At 47.7% G+C, this 15,457-nt stretch overlaps 1 protein-coding gene across 2 annotated transcripts in view; it reads left to right on the top strand.

Moving 5' to 3' along the window:
• Positions 1-718: 718 nt before the first annotated feature.
• Positions 719-15,457, top strand: part of LOC119382805 (ankyrin repeat and LEM domain-containing protein 2) — a 41,016-nt gene continuing 26,277 nt past the window's right edge. The window contains exons 1-7 of one of the 2 annotated variants that reach the window (XM_037650665.2): positions 719-868; positions 1,283-1,513; positions 2,568-2,732; positions 3,751-3,917; positions 6,458-6,646; positions 11,430-11,552; positions 11,863-11,929. In XM_037650665.2, coding sequence (XP_037506593.1) covers positions 1,333-1,513; positions 2,568-2,732; positions 3,751-3,917; positions 6,458-6,646; positions 11,430-11,552; positions 11,863-11,929 — 892 coding nt within the window. In that variant the 5' untranslated portion in view covers positions 719-868; positions 1,283-1,332. Of the gene's footprint in view, positions 869-1,049; positions 1,185-1,282; positions 1,514-2,567; positions 2,733-3,750; positions 3,918-6,457; positions 6,647-11,429; positions 11,553-11,862; positions 11,930-15,457 lie in introns of those variants that run through there. The other variant, XM_037650666.2, reaches the window with a different exon arrangement.

Below are 15,457 nucleotides of genomic sequence, written 5' to 3' on the forward strand. Positions count from 1 at the left end.
CCAACTGACCCAGCAATCTACACTTCTCCACTGGTTTCAACGGTCATAGCAACTTGGGCTGTGACAAACGCTGAGTTGTTGGATACAGCGTTAACGAGGGTAGGGCTGGATGAGCTACTAGAGTGTGAGGTCGGGTATCGCTTTCCTCTGCCCGTTCAAGCTATGTACAGCCGAGCAACTGTCCCCTAGCTGCAGCTGCATCGTCTGCTAAAGCGCGCTAAACAGTGGGACCACTGTGAAATAGGCTGTGCTCTGCCCTGACCTTGTTTTGCTTGTCCAAGTTACAACCAGACCATGCTAGCCGCACGTGCGTGATAGCGTTGAGCTGTCGGCACCAGAGTTATTCAATTATACGATTAAATTTGCACTCTTCGCATCTCTTGCAGCCGGCCCCTAGACTCACTCTATCGGCCACACACCGGCAGCGCCGCTTTAAACTGAGTGAGTGAGTACGAACTTTATTCAGGTCCTGAGGTGAAAGAAAGCGGTGCCGAAGGCCCCGTCAATCAGTCCGGCGATTGACGGACTCAACTGCCTTTTCGGTGTACACGTAATAAGATCGAACCAGCTACGAATATTCGACAAAAAAGACCTCGGTTAATTTTACAATATGGTTAAATACTTTGTCAAACCATCTTAGTTTGAATTATTTTTTTTTTCACACGTTACGTTAAATGGACACCATGCGGCCCGGCTAAAACTGTAATACGTACCCGCCATATATATCTCTGGCCATATTGGCGAGTGCGAGCGGTGCGAGTTTGTGGGAGTGCGCTGTGCTAGAAATATGCTCAAAATTCTACAATTGACTGGAATATTTATGGGGGACTAGCTGCCGGCCTATTCTTGCATGTAACGTCTACCCGAGGTTAGTACGAATAATTTATAAAACGCAACTTCGCTGAACGTCACCTTGTCCGCGCTCTTGCGGGCAGTTTCTCGCTTTGAACAAACTTCGTTAGACTGGTTTTTTCTCGCTGCCGGGTTAACCTGCGGAGTGTTGCATTGCTCGAAATAAACCGATACTCCTTGCGGTGCGTAACTGGCAACGTACAAGGACGTGAGAGTTATACCATTTTTTAAACGTGTTTTGAGCGAACATGCACGGCGAAAGGTTAAGTTTATTTTAGGCGACTGACGGACGTCGCATTTCGCTTCAGCTGCATCGCCGACACAAAAAAGAAGTAACTATTCGCTTCTTTTCTGGTTTGCGACGCCGTGCGAATAGTTGAATGCTGTGCTTTTGACGCATGACAACCCCACCTGTGGCCTTGGCATACAGACAACGCGTCACTTTCGAGGATGGTTGCAGTGCCTTAGAAGTGCTACGCCATGGTGTTCGCAATGGGTACCACCAAGGAAGACGAAGCTGAAGGCAGCTTGACAGATGATGGCGCAGCCACCGTTGCTTCTCCCGACACCGCGTCTAAGCTGTCGTCCAGGGATGCGGCCGTGCCGGTGGCTTACTTCGGCGTAGCCTTGGGAGCAGGGATGACTCCCTGCGATGACGATGGTGAGTGTAGTGCGCGCTTGGGTGCTCGTTGCAGGCCACCCACCTGCTTTCAAGGAGTTGACGCAACAAGTTAGCGGTCTAGAACACTGTCACACGGCCCTGGTTTTAAGTGCGTCGCACTTTAGGGGCCCGGCTTGTCCATCCACTTTCCGATGTCGCATGGTCACGCAGTGGTTAATGCAGGCCTAAAGCAAGGCTAACAATGCTCAAAACCAGTGCAAAATAAACTAACAAGGTCTAAAATATTGTAGACTACAGAAATAACCAGGAATTAGTCGCAGTAATTTGCCTAAAATCGCGAAAAACTCTTCTGAAACATCCTGATACCCGCGCAGCGCAATACAGGGCGCCACCGACTCGGCAATTGAGAACTACACCAGGCGCAGGATTTGGTATACACCGGAACATACACAAGAACGACATTAGCGCAGGATTTAGCCCGGGATTTAGAACTGCGCCAGAGCCTACACAAGATCGTCATTGGTGCAGGATTTAGCACGGGATTTAGAGCTACCCCAAGAGCAACATTAACCGCAGAATTTTTTTCTTCTTGCTGTTGCCGGAGGGGTAGGCACGGGCTTCTGGAGTGGGGGGAGGGGGGGGGGGGGAGTGTGCAAGAGTGGCGACTGCCCTCCCCCGCAGAAAGTCATGCAGATGCCCTTGCTGGGCGGTCCATGTTTACACCAAGCTTTTGCTCTTATGGATGCACTGTTCTCACATAAATTTCGGGGACAGTTCAGATTTTGTTGCCATCATAGTTTAATGTAACATTTGTTCCTCACTGCATCTCTTCCTTCCTCAAGATTCATCCTTCTTTTCATTTCCACGTATTAGGTCAACGAAATATCCTCTGAAAAAAAAAAATGTTACTTCATTGAAACTGCTTTGTTTTTAATAATGGTAATAATATTAATTGCCTTTTTGCAGTGAAATCGCTCCACAAAGTTTAGTTAGATCTGTGTGCAACATTACTAACTGCAGAACAATATTTATTTGTTTTTGCTGCGAGTGAAATTTTGAAAAATTATGCTTTAACTCAATTTCTTTCGTGTAGAGTTGCCCTTGGTTTTTGTGGACCGCACCCTGGCATTACGCTGCGTCAAGAAGTACCGGGGAGCTCGGTTTAAGGCATTTAGCTCCAGGGAGGAAGCGGCAGCATTCAGCGTTCAACCAGCAGTGACAGCCGTGGAGAGCACGGATGCGCCAGACTCCACAACCAGTAAGTAGTACAGTTGTACGGATGCTGCCTGAGAACTCGAATGTTGTTAATTTCACCATTGTAAGCTTATTAATAAAGAGGGAAATCGGAGTCAATGTTTCACTTTCAAATCAAAGTGTATTTGCTGTATTTTTGTGACATTGGTCCAACGAAATTTCCTGTAGTTTGGTATGTTAAGTCTATGGCCCCCTCGGAGGTCAATGTATTTCATCTTCACCGATTAGTAATTACGTAGGATATGATAGACGCTGTCAAAATCTATGATGTCAAGGCGTTTGGTGTGGGAATTTAGAAGGGAAATTCAAGGAATAAATATGGCTTTCGTTTGAATCCAAGGGCTGCCCAAAACTGGGCATTTTGGACGGGAGTGTGGCTGACTTCCAATATTTGCTCCGGTGCACCCATTGCTCCATGTGTAAATATGGAGTGATGGGTGTAAGCCACACCAACACTTCCATTTCATTATACAAGCAAACAATACTTGCACTTGCTTTCAGCAAAACTAGGTTTCCTGTTATGAAAAACATCTGCTCAGTTTCTTTCCGTTCCAGCCCTCTTCATAGTGATTCTTTCACCCTTGTCCTCACCGTACTTGTGAGCATAGGCGTGCGCACAGAGGGGGATGTGTGTGTGTGTGTGTTGCGCCCCCCCTATTCTCCTAAGAGGGGGGGGGGCGCGAAGTCATCCCCACACATTGACATAATAGCGAGGGGGGGGAGGGGCTCTGCAACAAGGAGGGGCCGCAATGTCAGCGCCATACATTGACATAATTGGGAAGGGGGGCGCTGCGACGAACCTTCGCCCCCCCCCCCCCCCGAAGGGGAACCCTGCGCACGCCTATGCTTGTGACAGCCTTTGTGAGACTATTTATCTAGTATACTTGTTTACAATTTAGGGCAGAAATCATAGGCAGGACACGTAGAAAAGGGGATGACATGAGCGCTTCTGTTTGCACTTTCTTCCGCGAATGGTCGAACTTTCTGCAGTCTCAGACGTGCTGTGCTTCTGCTTCTTCCAGCGGCACTTGTTGGGGAGAAGAGCAGCAACTACAGAGCACCTAAGAGTCAGGACTTGGTCCAGCTGCGCAAGGCTGTCGAGGCTGGAGATGCCACCTTCTTCAAGCAAAGTGTCTGGTCCAATCCTCGCTACCTCGTTGGAAGTGGTGACACCCCGACCATCTTGCAGGTGCTGCCTTTGTTTCACGTGCAGTTGTTAATGCGTTAGTTGCCTGTTGAATTAACTTCCATTTCCTTAAAATGTGACCACGCAAATGAAACTGAGAGCTAGCCTTGAAGTGGCAGTCACTGCTAAGAAAGGCTCGTCACCTCTTTCGTTGGGCTTACCAAGGATCACTTTCGATCTTTTCAAGGCATTTTACGGTTGCTATGAAATTTCTAAAATTCAATAGGCAACCTTTGTAATCTTCAGAAACATGAATGCCATTAGAGAACTGGCTGCTACCAATGTTGCTCTCAGTGAACTCGTTCTAGAATAGGGTCTGCAAACTTGATGTTGGATTACAAGCCATAAGCAAAAAACCACATCTGGTTAAGTGAGGTCATTATCTGTTATGACAGTGATGTGTGAAGCGCTTTCTTACTCTGCATATCGTGAAGGCAAGGAAGTAGGTAATGCTCACTTTTAGTATTTTCGATAGAGGCAAAAATGCTAGAGGCCTGTTACCTAGATTTAGGTGCACGTTAAAGAACACCAGATGGTCAAAATTTCCGGCGCCTCCACTACGGCGTCCCTCATAATCTTATTATTAGAGCTGTGCAAATAGCAATATTTTGGGTGCGAAGCGAATTCGAATATTGAAGTGTGAGTGCGAATCGAATTGAACAGAATATTCGAATATTTCTCGAATATTCCTAGAATATTTTTCTAATACAGTAGAACCCCGCTGATACGTTTTTGAAGGGACCGTAGGAAATAAACGTAAGAGACGGGAAACGTAAGAGCCGAAAAACAGGAAAAACGGCAAAATATTTAGTGGTACAGAATTTTATTTCAATTCTTACGAGTAGCACGAAAATTGGCGCGCTCAGCCGCGATCTAGTCGATGGATAGAAACGCGGAGCTTAGGACGGCCTCATCCACAGAAATGTAATCAACGTATGTGATTTTTTTAACACCAACAGCTGTAGGCATGAAAGAACTAAGCACACGCAATCACGACCGGCGCGGCGAGTCCGACCGCGAACCGCACGCACGACCACGCGAGCTCCAACCAGCTCGAACTCCTCCCGTTCTCCGACAAATAACGATGATGATGAGTCTACGCCAACGCGATGGCAGAAGTGAATGCCAATCTCGAAGGCCTTGCTTTCGCAAGCAGTTACGTCATTCACGCCATGTTTGTGCAATACAAATCTCAGAGGCTATGCTTTTGTCAATAGTAAATGCCAATCTCGAAGGCCTTGCTTTCGCGAGCAGTTACGTCATAGACGCCATCTTTGCAATTTGAATCTCGAAGGCCATGCTTTTGTTTGCATCAATTGAAAGATTCTGTTGCTTGCGCCTCTCATGCGGCTAATATTACGGTCAAACGAGGCCAAACTGCGTGAAAATGCACCATGGCCGCTCTCTTTGGTAGTCACTCGGTCGGCTCCGAGCGCACTTCGCGACGTATCATACGGGAACGGTCCGACAGTTACGACGTAACAGCGGGGTTCCCAATACATTGTATCCTATGGGAGCTATGCCGGGACCGGCGGAAAACGACGTAACAGCCGGGAAAACGCAGCAGTGAGGAATGTAACAGCGGGGTTCTACTGTACTTCGAAGCGGAATTGCAGAAAAAAAGGTTAGAGAGGATTCCTAAGCATATTCTTATGAGAGAGCAACATGAAAGTGTTTCTTTTCGCTAGGTTGATGAAGCACTGGCGGGGTGGTGTTTCATAGCTTTCTTATCAAGAATGAGGCGATGTAGAGGCCGAATTGTATATGTACATGATTTGGTGCAACCAAAGTGTTGCCGACAACACTTTACACGTGATAGGCAAAGATGCCATTTCCTCAGCCTCTCCTCCTCTTTCCAACTTCTGTGGAAGCCCAACTGATGTGGTGGACGAGGGTGTGCTCCCTTCAAGGAGTTCCAAATCTCCCTCGTAGACGTCGATATGCAAGAACATCTGAAATTTTGGATGCTGAAAAGCTTCGGCGTCCGATTTTTCGGACTTTCTGCCCAAATTTTAGGTCTAAAACAGCATTAATTGAGCCCCCACTTCTGCCACATCTTTCATCTCCATGTTGGAACCAGCGTTTTCTTGAGTTAATACATTTGCGACTGTAATGGAGCTTGAAAGGCAGCTTTGCCACGATACGAGAGTGTAATGAGGTGAAGCATATTGAAAATCTGAAGGGGTCACTTTCAATCTGACGTTGACTGTGTTCGTTTTTGGGAAGTTCTAATAGTTTGAATAGTAAAATTCCAGTGCGAATAGAATCGAATAGCAAACACTATTTCAAAAATATTTGAAATTTTGAATATTCGCACACCCTCTACTTATTATGGTTTTTGGGACGTTAAATCCTAGTAATTATTATACGTACTGATTGAGGACATTTTTGTCTCTGTTGAACTTAAGTAGCTTAGCTTAGCTACCCACCCCGGTTCTCAATTAAATCCAATCCACAGCCACAAATTCAAAGTGACGTTTGCTTTCATGTACATTCAGTAAAGTGCAGATATTCATTTGCTAAAACAATTTCTGTACATGCAGGAAGGCTACCGGTACAACGCGCTGCATGTTGCCTGTGCCAAGCGGCAGCCTGCACTGGTGCAGTTGCTGCTGGACACCCTGCAGGATGCACATTTCCTTGAGCTACTCTACCCCGACGACAGCCCTGATGTGAGGAATCGGCGCAAGGTGTTTCTCCTCGACCTGTACCTGAACACTCCAGATAAAGGGGTGAGGGTGCATGCTTCTTCAGGAGCCACTGTTTCTTTGCTCTCTAGGAAGCAGTGCTGACTGCAAGTGTTTGCGCACGTGAACCTCGAAGGCCTGTCTGGCTCGTATTGTGTTGAGAGTAAAAAAAAAACTGCAGCGAAAATTCCACTTTCTCTAAATTAGTTATGAATGAGTTGTATATACAGTCAACGGCCGATAATTCGGACTCCACGGGGAATGTAAATAAGTCTGAATTATCGAATGTCCGAAAAAACGAATGCATCAGAAAAAAAATACAGTGGAACCCCGATTATACGACTTTGAGGGGATCACGCAAAACCGTCGTATAATCCTGGCGTCGTATAAGCGAAAAACTAAAACTATTGGTAGTGGCAGTGAGCTTTGCCCAAAAAAGGGGAACAGACCGCCTCCATAGCCCATGACAAGACCCTGAAGTTCTCCAAGGATGGTAGATCAAATTATTTTTGAAAATGGCAGCCAATGGCAGCATTAATTACTTAGTTAAATGAGGTGTGAGCGAGTCGTTATCCTTAACTTTAAGGTATCGAATCCAACGTGCACTTTTCTCTCGACAAATAGTCTGAAAAGTGCCTGCACGTGAAAACGAAACCGAAACCGCGTCGGCAACAGCCTCCCGTCAGAACAGTCGGACACAGTATCATCGCAATCACATAATGGCGACGGAGCACGAGTTTGCATAAGATGCTTTTGTGTGCGACTGAGCTGTGCGCATCATATTTGTTCCCTAATGGTGTATTCGGTTGGTCGCTCCAATCCTCTGGCTCGGAGTCGGCAGATGCGGAGGCAGCCCGCAATCGGAGCGCGAGAGGTAGCGTACCAACCGAATGGATCGACGATCTCGGAGCAGCGCGCCTGTAGCGCCACCTTGCAACCAGCGCGGGAAGCCGCCGGGTAAACATAGACAAATGCGGTCAACCATCCGAGCTGGCGTCATCATCCGAGCTGCTGGTTTAAGGACGAGACAGATGGTACGTTTTTGCCTCCGATCCGGCGTGCGGCGTCTGATGTCCGGCGTGCGGCGTACGGCGATTCAGCACACACGGGGCGAACGAGCAATCAGCGGCTCCGCCCACATAGGGCGCCTCGGCATGCACACTTGGAGGACTTCGTATCTTCGTAATAAAGCACAAAACAAACAACTTTGCACAGCCACGCTTCGTTATATAAGAAAATAATCACTACAACTATGCCTTCGCGAACGACAAGCACATCGCAATAGCTCGCCGTCACTCACGATTCGGAGAGGTAGGCCTAGCATGGCGGACGCCGGCCGTCTCCTACGCCGTTCACGATCACACGCGAGCTCGGCATAGAGCGCTTGTTTTTGCCAACACGATTAAGCTTTGTACTCGCATGTAATGCGTTACCATACGCTATTAAGTTGCTTGGCGTCATCGATGTGAACGAGCTGCTGTAACACCATTTACGTTTCGTCCACCTTCAGTAGCCGCCTCCGTTTCGACATGGTGCAGTTATGGCTTGGTACATGAGAACTCACCACACAAACGCTCAAAAACGCCACTAACACAATACAACACACGTGTGCAAAGTATTACGCGTCCGATGCTCTCCCCTTCTGAAATGCGCGCTCGTGCTGTCACCCTGTCACCTGCCGGTAAAGGCGGCGTCTAGTGCCCCTCCCGGCCAGATCGCACCACGCTCTCACTTCGAAGTCAGAGCGGTCGGGAGCGCTCCGAGTCGGAGGCTGACGCTCCGAAAGAACCACCCGAAGGTAGTTCGAGCGCTCGGATTTTGCCAACCGAACGCGCGACCACTTTTCAGAGCGCTCTAGAGCGCTCAAAATCGCCCACCCGAATACGCCATTAATTGTGAAGTGCAACTGGCATACCTGCCAAGTCTCCCGGATTACCCGGGAGACTCCCGGATTTTGAACGTTTCTCCCGGTTATACGGGTCATAGAGAAATCTCCCGGAAATCCAGTTTTGCTCCGCGCGTCCAGTGCGTTGTCTGGCCACATGAGCAAAGTTGTCTGGCCACGTCTAGTCACATCCTAAATGTGTTATAGGTTATATCAGCCGTTAATATTTCGTAGATGATGCGTTTGTGTACACACAAAATATTGCCCGACGAAATAACTGGTAAGCAAGTGACGACAGGCCTCGCACGCGGAGCGATGTTATCGCATGTGCCCTTTGCGCGGCGGTGACGGCCGGGTCGTTTCATCTCTGCTTCAACTGCGTTCGTCCCTAGCGCGCTTTGACTAGCACGTGAAACAGACGATGCGTAAGCGGTGTTATCGGTTTGGACTCTGTACAGATCAGCGGCGACCGCAACATCCCGCTGAGAGTGTCCATATAATTGCTATCGCAGTTATTTTGCACTGTAAAAATAGCTGTGTCGCGTCCTTTCGCGTGCTCAAGGCCTGTGACTGCGAGTGCCACAAACAAAGGCAGATCAGCTGTATGTCGACCAGGCAAAGTTTCCACGGACCGAAAACGTGAAAATATCCGGATCTCAAAGATGAGCTTTACGTCCAGTTGGAGCTTCTCCGTGTACTAGAGAGAGCTTGTCTAGGTAACGACCCTGAATATGCATGCGATTGAGGCATATCCTGAAGCGATCTTAAGCCAGGGAAACAGGATCACAGAAGCACATGAACTGCCTGGAGAATAAATTTTACATTCTAAGAAGGCATACTGTCTCACTCTCTACTTTTCTAACCGACAACCTAGGGGAATTTAAGTTCTTATTTTACACTCGGGAATATTTTTGTCGGCGTCCAATTTGAATAAAAAAGGTGGTGTTTTCTCTCACACGGAATCGAAAAGTCGTGGTAAGATGCGGGATCGGCGTAAAATTGCTTCGTATAACCAAAGTTTTAAATACATTATTTCTATGGGGATTTTGCCAGGACCAAACCGATTCGTCGTAAAATGCGGGTCGTCTCAAAACCGGGGGATGGATAATCGAGGTTCCACTGTACTTTTATTGACACTTCAGCGTTTCGTTGCATTCGGCGCTGGCTGTGAGAGCACCGTTGGCGCCATTTAACTCGGATCTTTTGAGACAGCAGAGCGTAAAATAAAGCACGCGTGGAAAATGAATGCATAAAAATTTCTATGGGGATTTTGCCAGGACCAAACCGATTCGTCGTAAAATGCGGGTCGTCTCAAAACCGGGGGATGGATAATCGAGGTTCCACTGTACTTTTATTGACACTTCAGGGTCCCGGTGGCCGAAAAAAGTTGTCAATGTGTTGCTGCCCACACTTCTGCTTACGTGCAACCAAGTCCGCCTGTATCTCCACCAGTGTGATGTGATCGCTGTTCGATGATGAGCTGGTTTCGTTCGTGAAGGCAACGCGTCTGTGCGGCGCACTTAGCGGTCGCACAAAGAGGCAGCATGAATGGCGGCGCATTTGGGTTCTCGCCTATTAAGTGCATGCACTACAACTGCACCAGGCCACATGCACTATCGAGCAGTTGACTGAAGATGCTTACGTAAGGTTTGTCAGCGATTAAGCCGTACTGGCGTGTTTGCCACCTGCTGCCATCACACCTCCGTGCATTTCCACTGCTTATCCGTAAAGACATCGCCAAACGGCGCCGTGATAGCGGCCCCTTTGAATTTCCGGTCCGCTTCACCCCATAACACTTCGGCATCGCGACAAAGCTGACTTTTGGACTCTGCTACTGTCGCAAACAGGTCGACTCGCAAAAGCGCTGCTCCAAACCTACGAGAAGATAGACGCAACAGAGATGGGGGCTTCAATTATTGCCTTTCCGACCTGCAATTTGGGCAGAAAGTCAGAAAAATTAGACGCCGAAGAGTTTTAGCGTCCGAAATTTCCAACGTTCTTGACCATTTACGTCTATGGGGCTGGTGACGGTGCTGCGAAAGCGTCCGAATTTTCGAATATGTCCGGAAAATCGGGCGTCCGAGAAATCGACAGTTGATTGTATCTGCCGCGTTTCGTTGCATTCGGCGCTGGCTGTGAGAGCACCGTTGGCGCCATTTAACTCGGATCTTTTGAGACAGCAGAGCGTAAAATAAAGCACGCGTGGAAAATGAATGCATAAAAATTAATGCACGCGCAAAACGCTTTACCGCCGACGCATTCGACAGAATGCCGGCGATAGCAGCGCAGCGTGGGGATACAGGAACCGGAATGTAGGATGTTCGTGATGTCGATACGATTTCCCACAGTTGACTAGTGCCTCCAAGATCGGCATTTTCAATCACAAATCTCTGAGGCATAAAGTATCGATCGAAATAAAGCCTCATAGATTGCCAATTAGCTTTCGTTTTGATCTCGGAGGCCATACTTTGTATGGTACGGGTGCTGGAGGAGATAATGGCTGGCGATTTGGCGTGTGCGACAGTCTCGGACAGGGTCCGGATTATCGAATGTAGATCTCGCAGCTGTCCGAAATATCGGTCGTCTTTACACATTACTTCTATGGGATCATCGGTGATGCCGCGCTACTGTCCGAATTACCGAGCATGTCCGAATTATCGGTGTCCGATTTATCGGTCGGCGACTGTACTACCGCAGCAACCATGGCAAAGCTGAAGGACCAATAATTCTATAGCTCGCTTATTTTCAGCCTCTAAAGAGCTTGTAAGCACCTGTTAGCAGCCACAGCAAATGTCCCAGCACATCGCTGCCTAGATATTTCTTCTTCGTCTAGTGTCTGAAGTTGCAGGCATAGGAGCCGTGCATTCCATATTATTCTCGATTTCTATGTTACCATAAGAGTGTTGTTGAATGTAGCTAATTGTAGCTCTTTCTTTATTTCAGCGTTGTGAGACACCGCTTCACTTTGCCTGCAAGTTTGGCTGCTACGAAGCAGTGGAGCTTCTTGTAGCACTTCCAGAGTGTGATCAAAACAGGCGCAATAAGGAAGGCCAAACACCACGCGAGGTCAGTACTGCTTTGAGAAGGAGGAGGGCAAAACTTTTATTGGAAACCAATGAAACTTTTTTTTTGGTTTCGTTGATTGTGGGAGCCCCTGCTCTTTGACGGCTGCCTCTGCCCGCCCCGTGAACCAGACCTTCCCTTCTGAGTGACAGTACACTTTGAGCTCACTGTCGGTGATAAATTATGGCGGCATTGCTGCATGTTAGAATAAATATCTTGCACTTGCAGTGACAAAAGTATGGTGCATTCTTGATGTACTTTGGATTACATTTTGATTTTGGCTTTGACTGCTAATGTGTTTTCTGTGTTTCAGATCATTTGTGACCGGCTGCCATCTGCCTCTGCAGATTTGAAAAAGAGGATGGACTCGTTGTTTGAAGGCAAGTTTGTTTTTTTTTAGTGTTTCTCTGTGCATTTTTACCTACACCTTTTGGGTTGCTTCAAATACAGCATCCTATAATTCTGGGGCACAGCAAGCTTAGCATTTCATTTTTCTTGCGTCAGTAGGGATTTGAGCTCAGGTTAGCAGTGACACCGTCAAAATATTGAGTCGGACTGGTCTCACAGAAGCCACATTCCTGACCGACCACGCTTAGCTATAAAATTTGACTCCATCGAGCCGGGGTTGGCTCCCCACTAATCTGCCGGCAACTGAAATAACTTATTTCTCTCTCTCTCTCTCCTTGATTGGCTGAGCCGGTCCAAGAGAACGTGACAAAACTTGAACTATCTTAAACTGTTTCCACTAGGGGTGTGCGAATATTCGAAATTTCGAATATTTTTCAAATAGTGTTTGCTATTCGATTTGATTCGCACTGGAATTTTACTATTCAAACTTCCCAAAAACAAATACAGTCAACGCGCGATTGAAAGTGACCCCTTCAGATTTTCAATATGCTTCACCACATTAACTCGTATTGCGGCAATGCTGCCTTTCAAGCTCCGTTACGGTCGAACTTTGCTAAAAGACAACGTCCGATTGGAAGTGGTCCCTAGATTTTCAGTATGCTTCACCTCATCACACCCCGGTATTGCGGCAAAGCTGCCTTTCAAGCTCTGTTACGGTCGAACTTTGTCAAGACACAGTCAACGTCCGATTGGAAGTGGTCCCTAGATTTTCAATATGCTTCACCTAATCACAGCCAGGTATTGCGGCAAAGCTGCCTTTCAAGCTCTGCTACGGTCGCAAATATATTAACTCAAGAAAACGCTGGTTCCACCATGAAGATGAAAGATGTGGCAGAGGTGGGGGCTCAATTAATGCTGTTTTGGACCTGAAATTTGGGCAGGAAGTGTGAAATATCAGAAGGCGAAGCTTTTTAGCATCCAAAAGTTCAGATGTTCTTACCGTATTTACTCGCATAATGATTGCACTTTTTTAAAAAAAAATTGACGCAAATTTCGGGGTGCGATCATTACGCGGGGTAAATTTTCCGTGAAATATTTTGAGCACCGAAAACGCAAACAAGTCGCGTATCGGAATTCTTACGATAGCTATCTTGAACATAACCAAAAATAAAAGTAGAGTAAGGCTTACCTTTGTAATAAACGCACACATTACGCAGGAACTACATGCATTGCATATTGCCCTATTTTTTTCATTCACTGACCCCCTAACTTTCATTCAGAGTTTGAAGCGTCACTGGCGTCAGTGTTGTCGCCGCTCGATTCCCTGTCGGAACCGGCAGTGTCATCACAGTCCCACAGAAGGTTACCTTCCGTTCCGTCGAGCGCGTTAGATATGCCTATCTTCTTGAAGCTGTTGGCGACAGTTTTGCTCTTGCCAGTTTTGGTTTCGCGGAAAGCCCGGCGCGTGCTGTTGGTAGCTATGAGCTTCTCACGCTGATTTTTCCAATACCTAATTCTGATTTTGTCGATGCCGAAATGCCTGCCGGCAGCGCGGTTGCCGTGCTCGAGCGCGTAACCGCCTTCAGCTTAAACACGGTAGTAAAACTCGCGTATCGCCCCATCGTGAACCAGCACTCAAACAAGCCCACGAGGCGCATCTCGACAACGTTTCCTCTTGCTGTCATGAAACGTTTAAGAAAAGCCGCAGCGCCTCACATCGCTGCTTCGCAAGGAGAAGGGCTACCTCACACGACGACGATGTTGACATTGCAGCAAGCTACCACAAATGCAGCAAGCTACCACCGAAACATCAAAACGAACCGTCGATCAAAATTAACGACAAAATACGGCCGCTGCCTCGCTCTCCACGTGAGATGGGGCTGTAAAGAAGGTAGTCCATAACTTGCTTTCCTTGAAGTACGCGCCGATTGGAAGCATCAAGAGCAAATTGCAACCGAAGCAAAAGCGAGGATCAGGGATGCTGCCATGTTGCCAGAAATCGTCACACTCACTTCCGGGCGACAAGCGATTTTTATTGCGATAGCAATTATATGGACAGTCTCGGCTGGATTTTGCCGTCGCCGTCGCCGCCGTCACGCACCGTATATGTATAAGTATGTATATATACATATATAAAAGCCCCAAAGAAAAATACTTCAGAAAAATGCTTCCGAAGCGCGGAATCGAACCAGGGACCTCTTCCTCCGCAGCGAGTGGCGCTAGCCACTACGCCACGAAACGCAGATCCTCCACGTAGGTAACGGCGAGCGTTATATACACACCCTTTACCGCTGGACGGACTCAGAGACGGCTGCGCTTATAAGCGTTTCTTCATTACCAGCGAGATGGCGTTAGGAGCGCGACGGGCGCATTTAAATGTCGTCGGCGAGCTCGCTCGCTTCTACTTATACTTTCGCAGGGAGAACCTCGCCCTTCCGCTGTCTGCTCGCGCGGTTTTCTTGTGCTGAGGGGAAGAGGGATGTTTCACGCTTTCACCGTGATGTCCGCGCTCATGTTATTTCTGGTTTCCCAAAAACCTGCGACGCGACAAGCGACGGCGATGGATGGCCCTCCGCGACAGCAAATCCTGTCGCTCGTCTCCGTCGCTCGAAAATCGCGTGCATGCGGTTGGGCCGGTTGGGCCTTAACACTGCGGGATATCAAAACCACGTGATCAAAACAAACATGGCGGCTGGCGGAGCTAAGCGAACGCGTTTTTTCTCGTAAGTCATGGAAGTCGTGAGTGGGTCATGCGCGTCAGAACAGTTTCTTCCGTCGAAATAATGAATTATTTCGTTTAAATCGGTAAATTTGCGGCAACAGCATAGCCATGTTTAAAGGACAGAAACAGAGGTGGGCGCGTTCAGCTGCCACAGACGTAGAAACACATGGCGGGCATGTGGTGAAAACTACGGCATTTGTCTTTACTGCTATCCTAAGACGGCACGCTTCCGCCAACGGTGGGCAAAAATTGGGAATCTGTTTGGTGCGTGCAGTTCACTTGGTGAGTCTTGAAGAGTTATTTACGTAACATTCGACAGATGGTAAACATGATGATCATCAGCTAGACTTGGCACACGACATATCGCTGCGGCAAGTTCGGGGTGCGATCATTACGCGGGGGGGAAAAAAATCGAATTTTGACGACAAAATTTAGGGGTGTGATCATTACGCGAGTGCGATCATTATGCGAGTAAATACGGTATATATCGACGTCTAGGAGGCAGATTTGGAACTTGTCCGCCACATAAGTTGGGCTTCCACAGAAGTTCCACAGAAAGAGGAGGAGAGACTGAGGAAATGGCATCTTTGCCTATCACGTGTAAAGTGTTGTCGGCAACACTTTGGTTGCACCAAACCATGTACATGAATACAATTCGGCCTCTACATTGCCTCATTCTTGATAAGACAACTATGAAACACCACCCCGCCAGTGCTTCATCAACCTAGCGAAAAGAAACACTTTCATGTTGCTATCTCAAAGAATATGCTTAGGAATCCTCTCTAGCTTTTTTTCCCTGCAATTTCGCTTCGAAGTATTCGAAAAATATTCTAAAAAT

The sequence above is a fragment of the Rhipicephalus sanguineus genome, chromosome 2 (assembly GCF_013339695.2).
Source record: "Rhipicephalus sanguineus isolate Rsan-2018 chromosome 2, BIME_Rsan_1.4, whole genome shotgun sequence".
Taxonomy (NCBI): domain Eukaryota; kingdom Metazoa; phylum Arthropoda; class Arachnida; order Ixodida; family Ixodidae; genus Rhipicephalus; species Rhipicephalus sanguineus.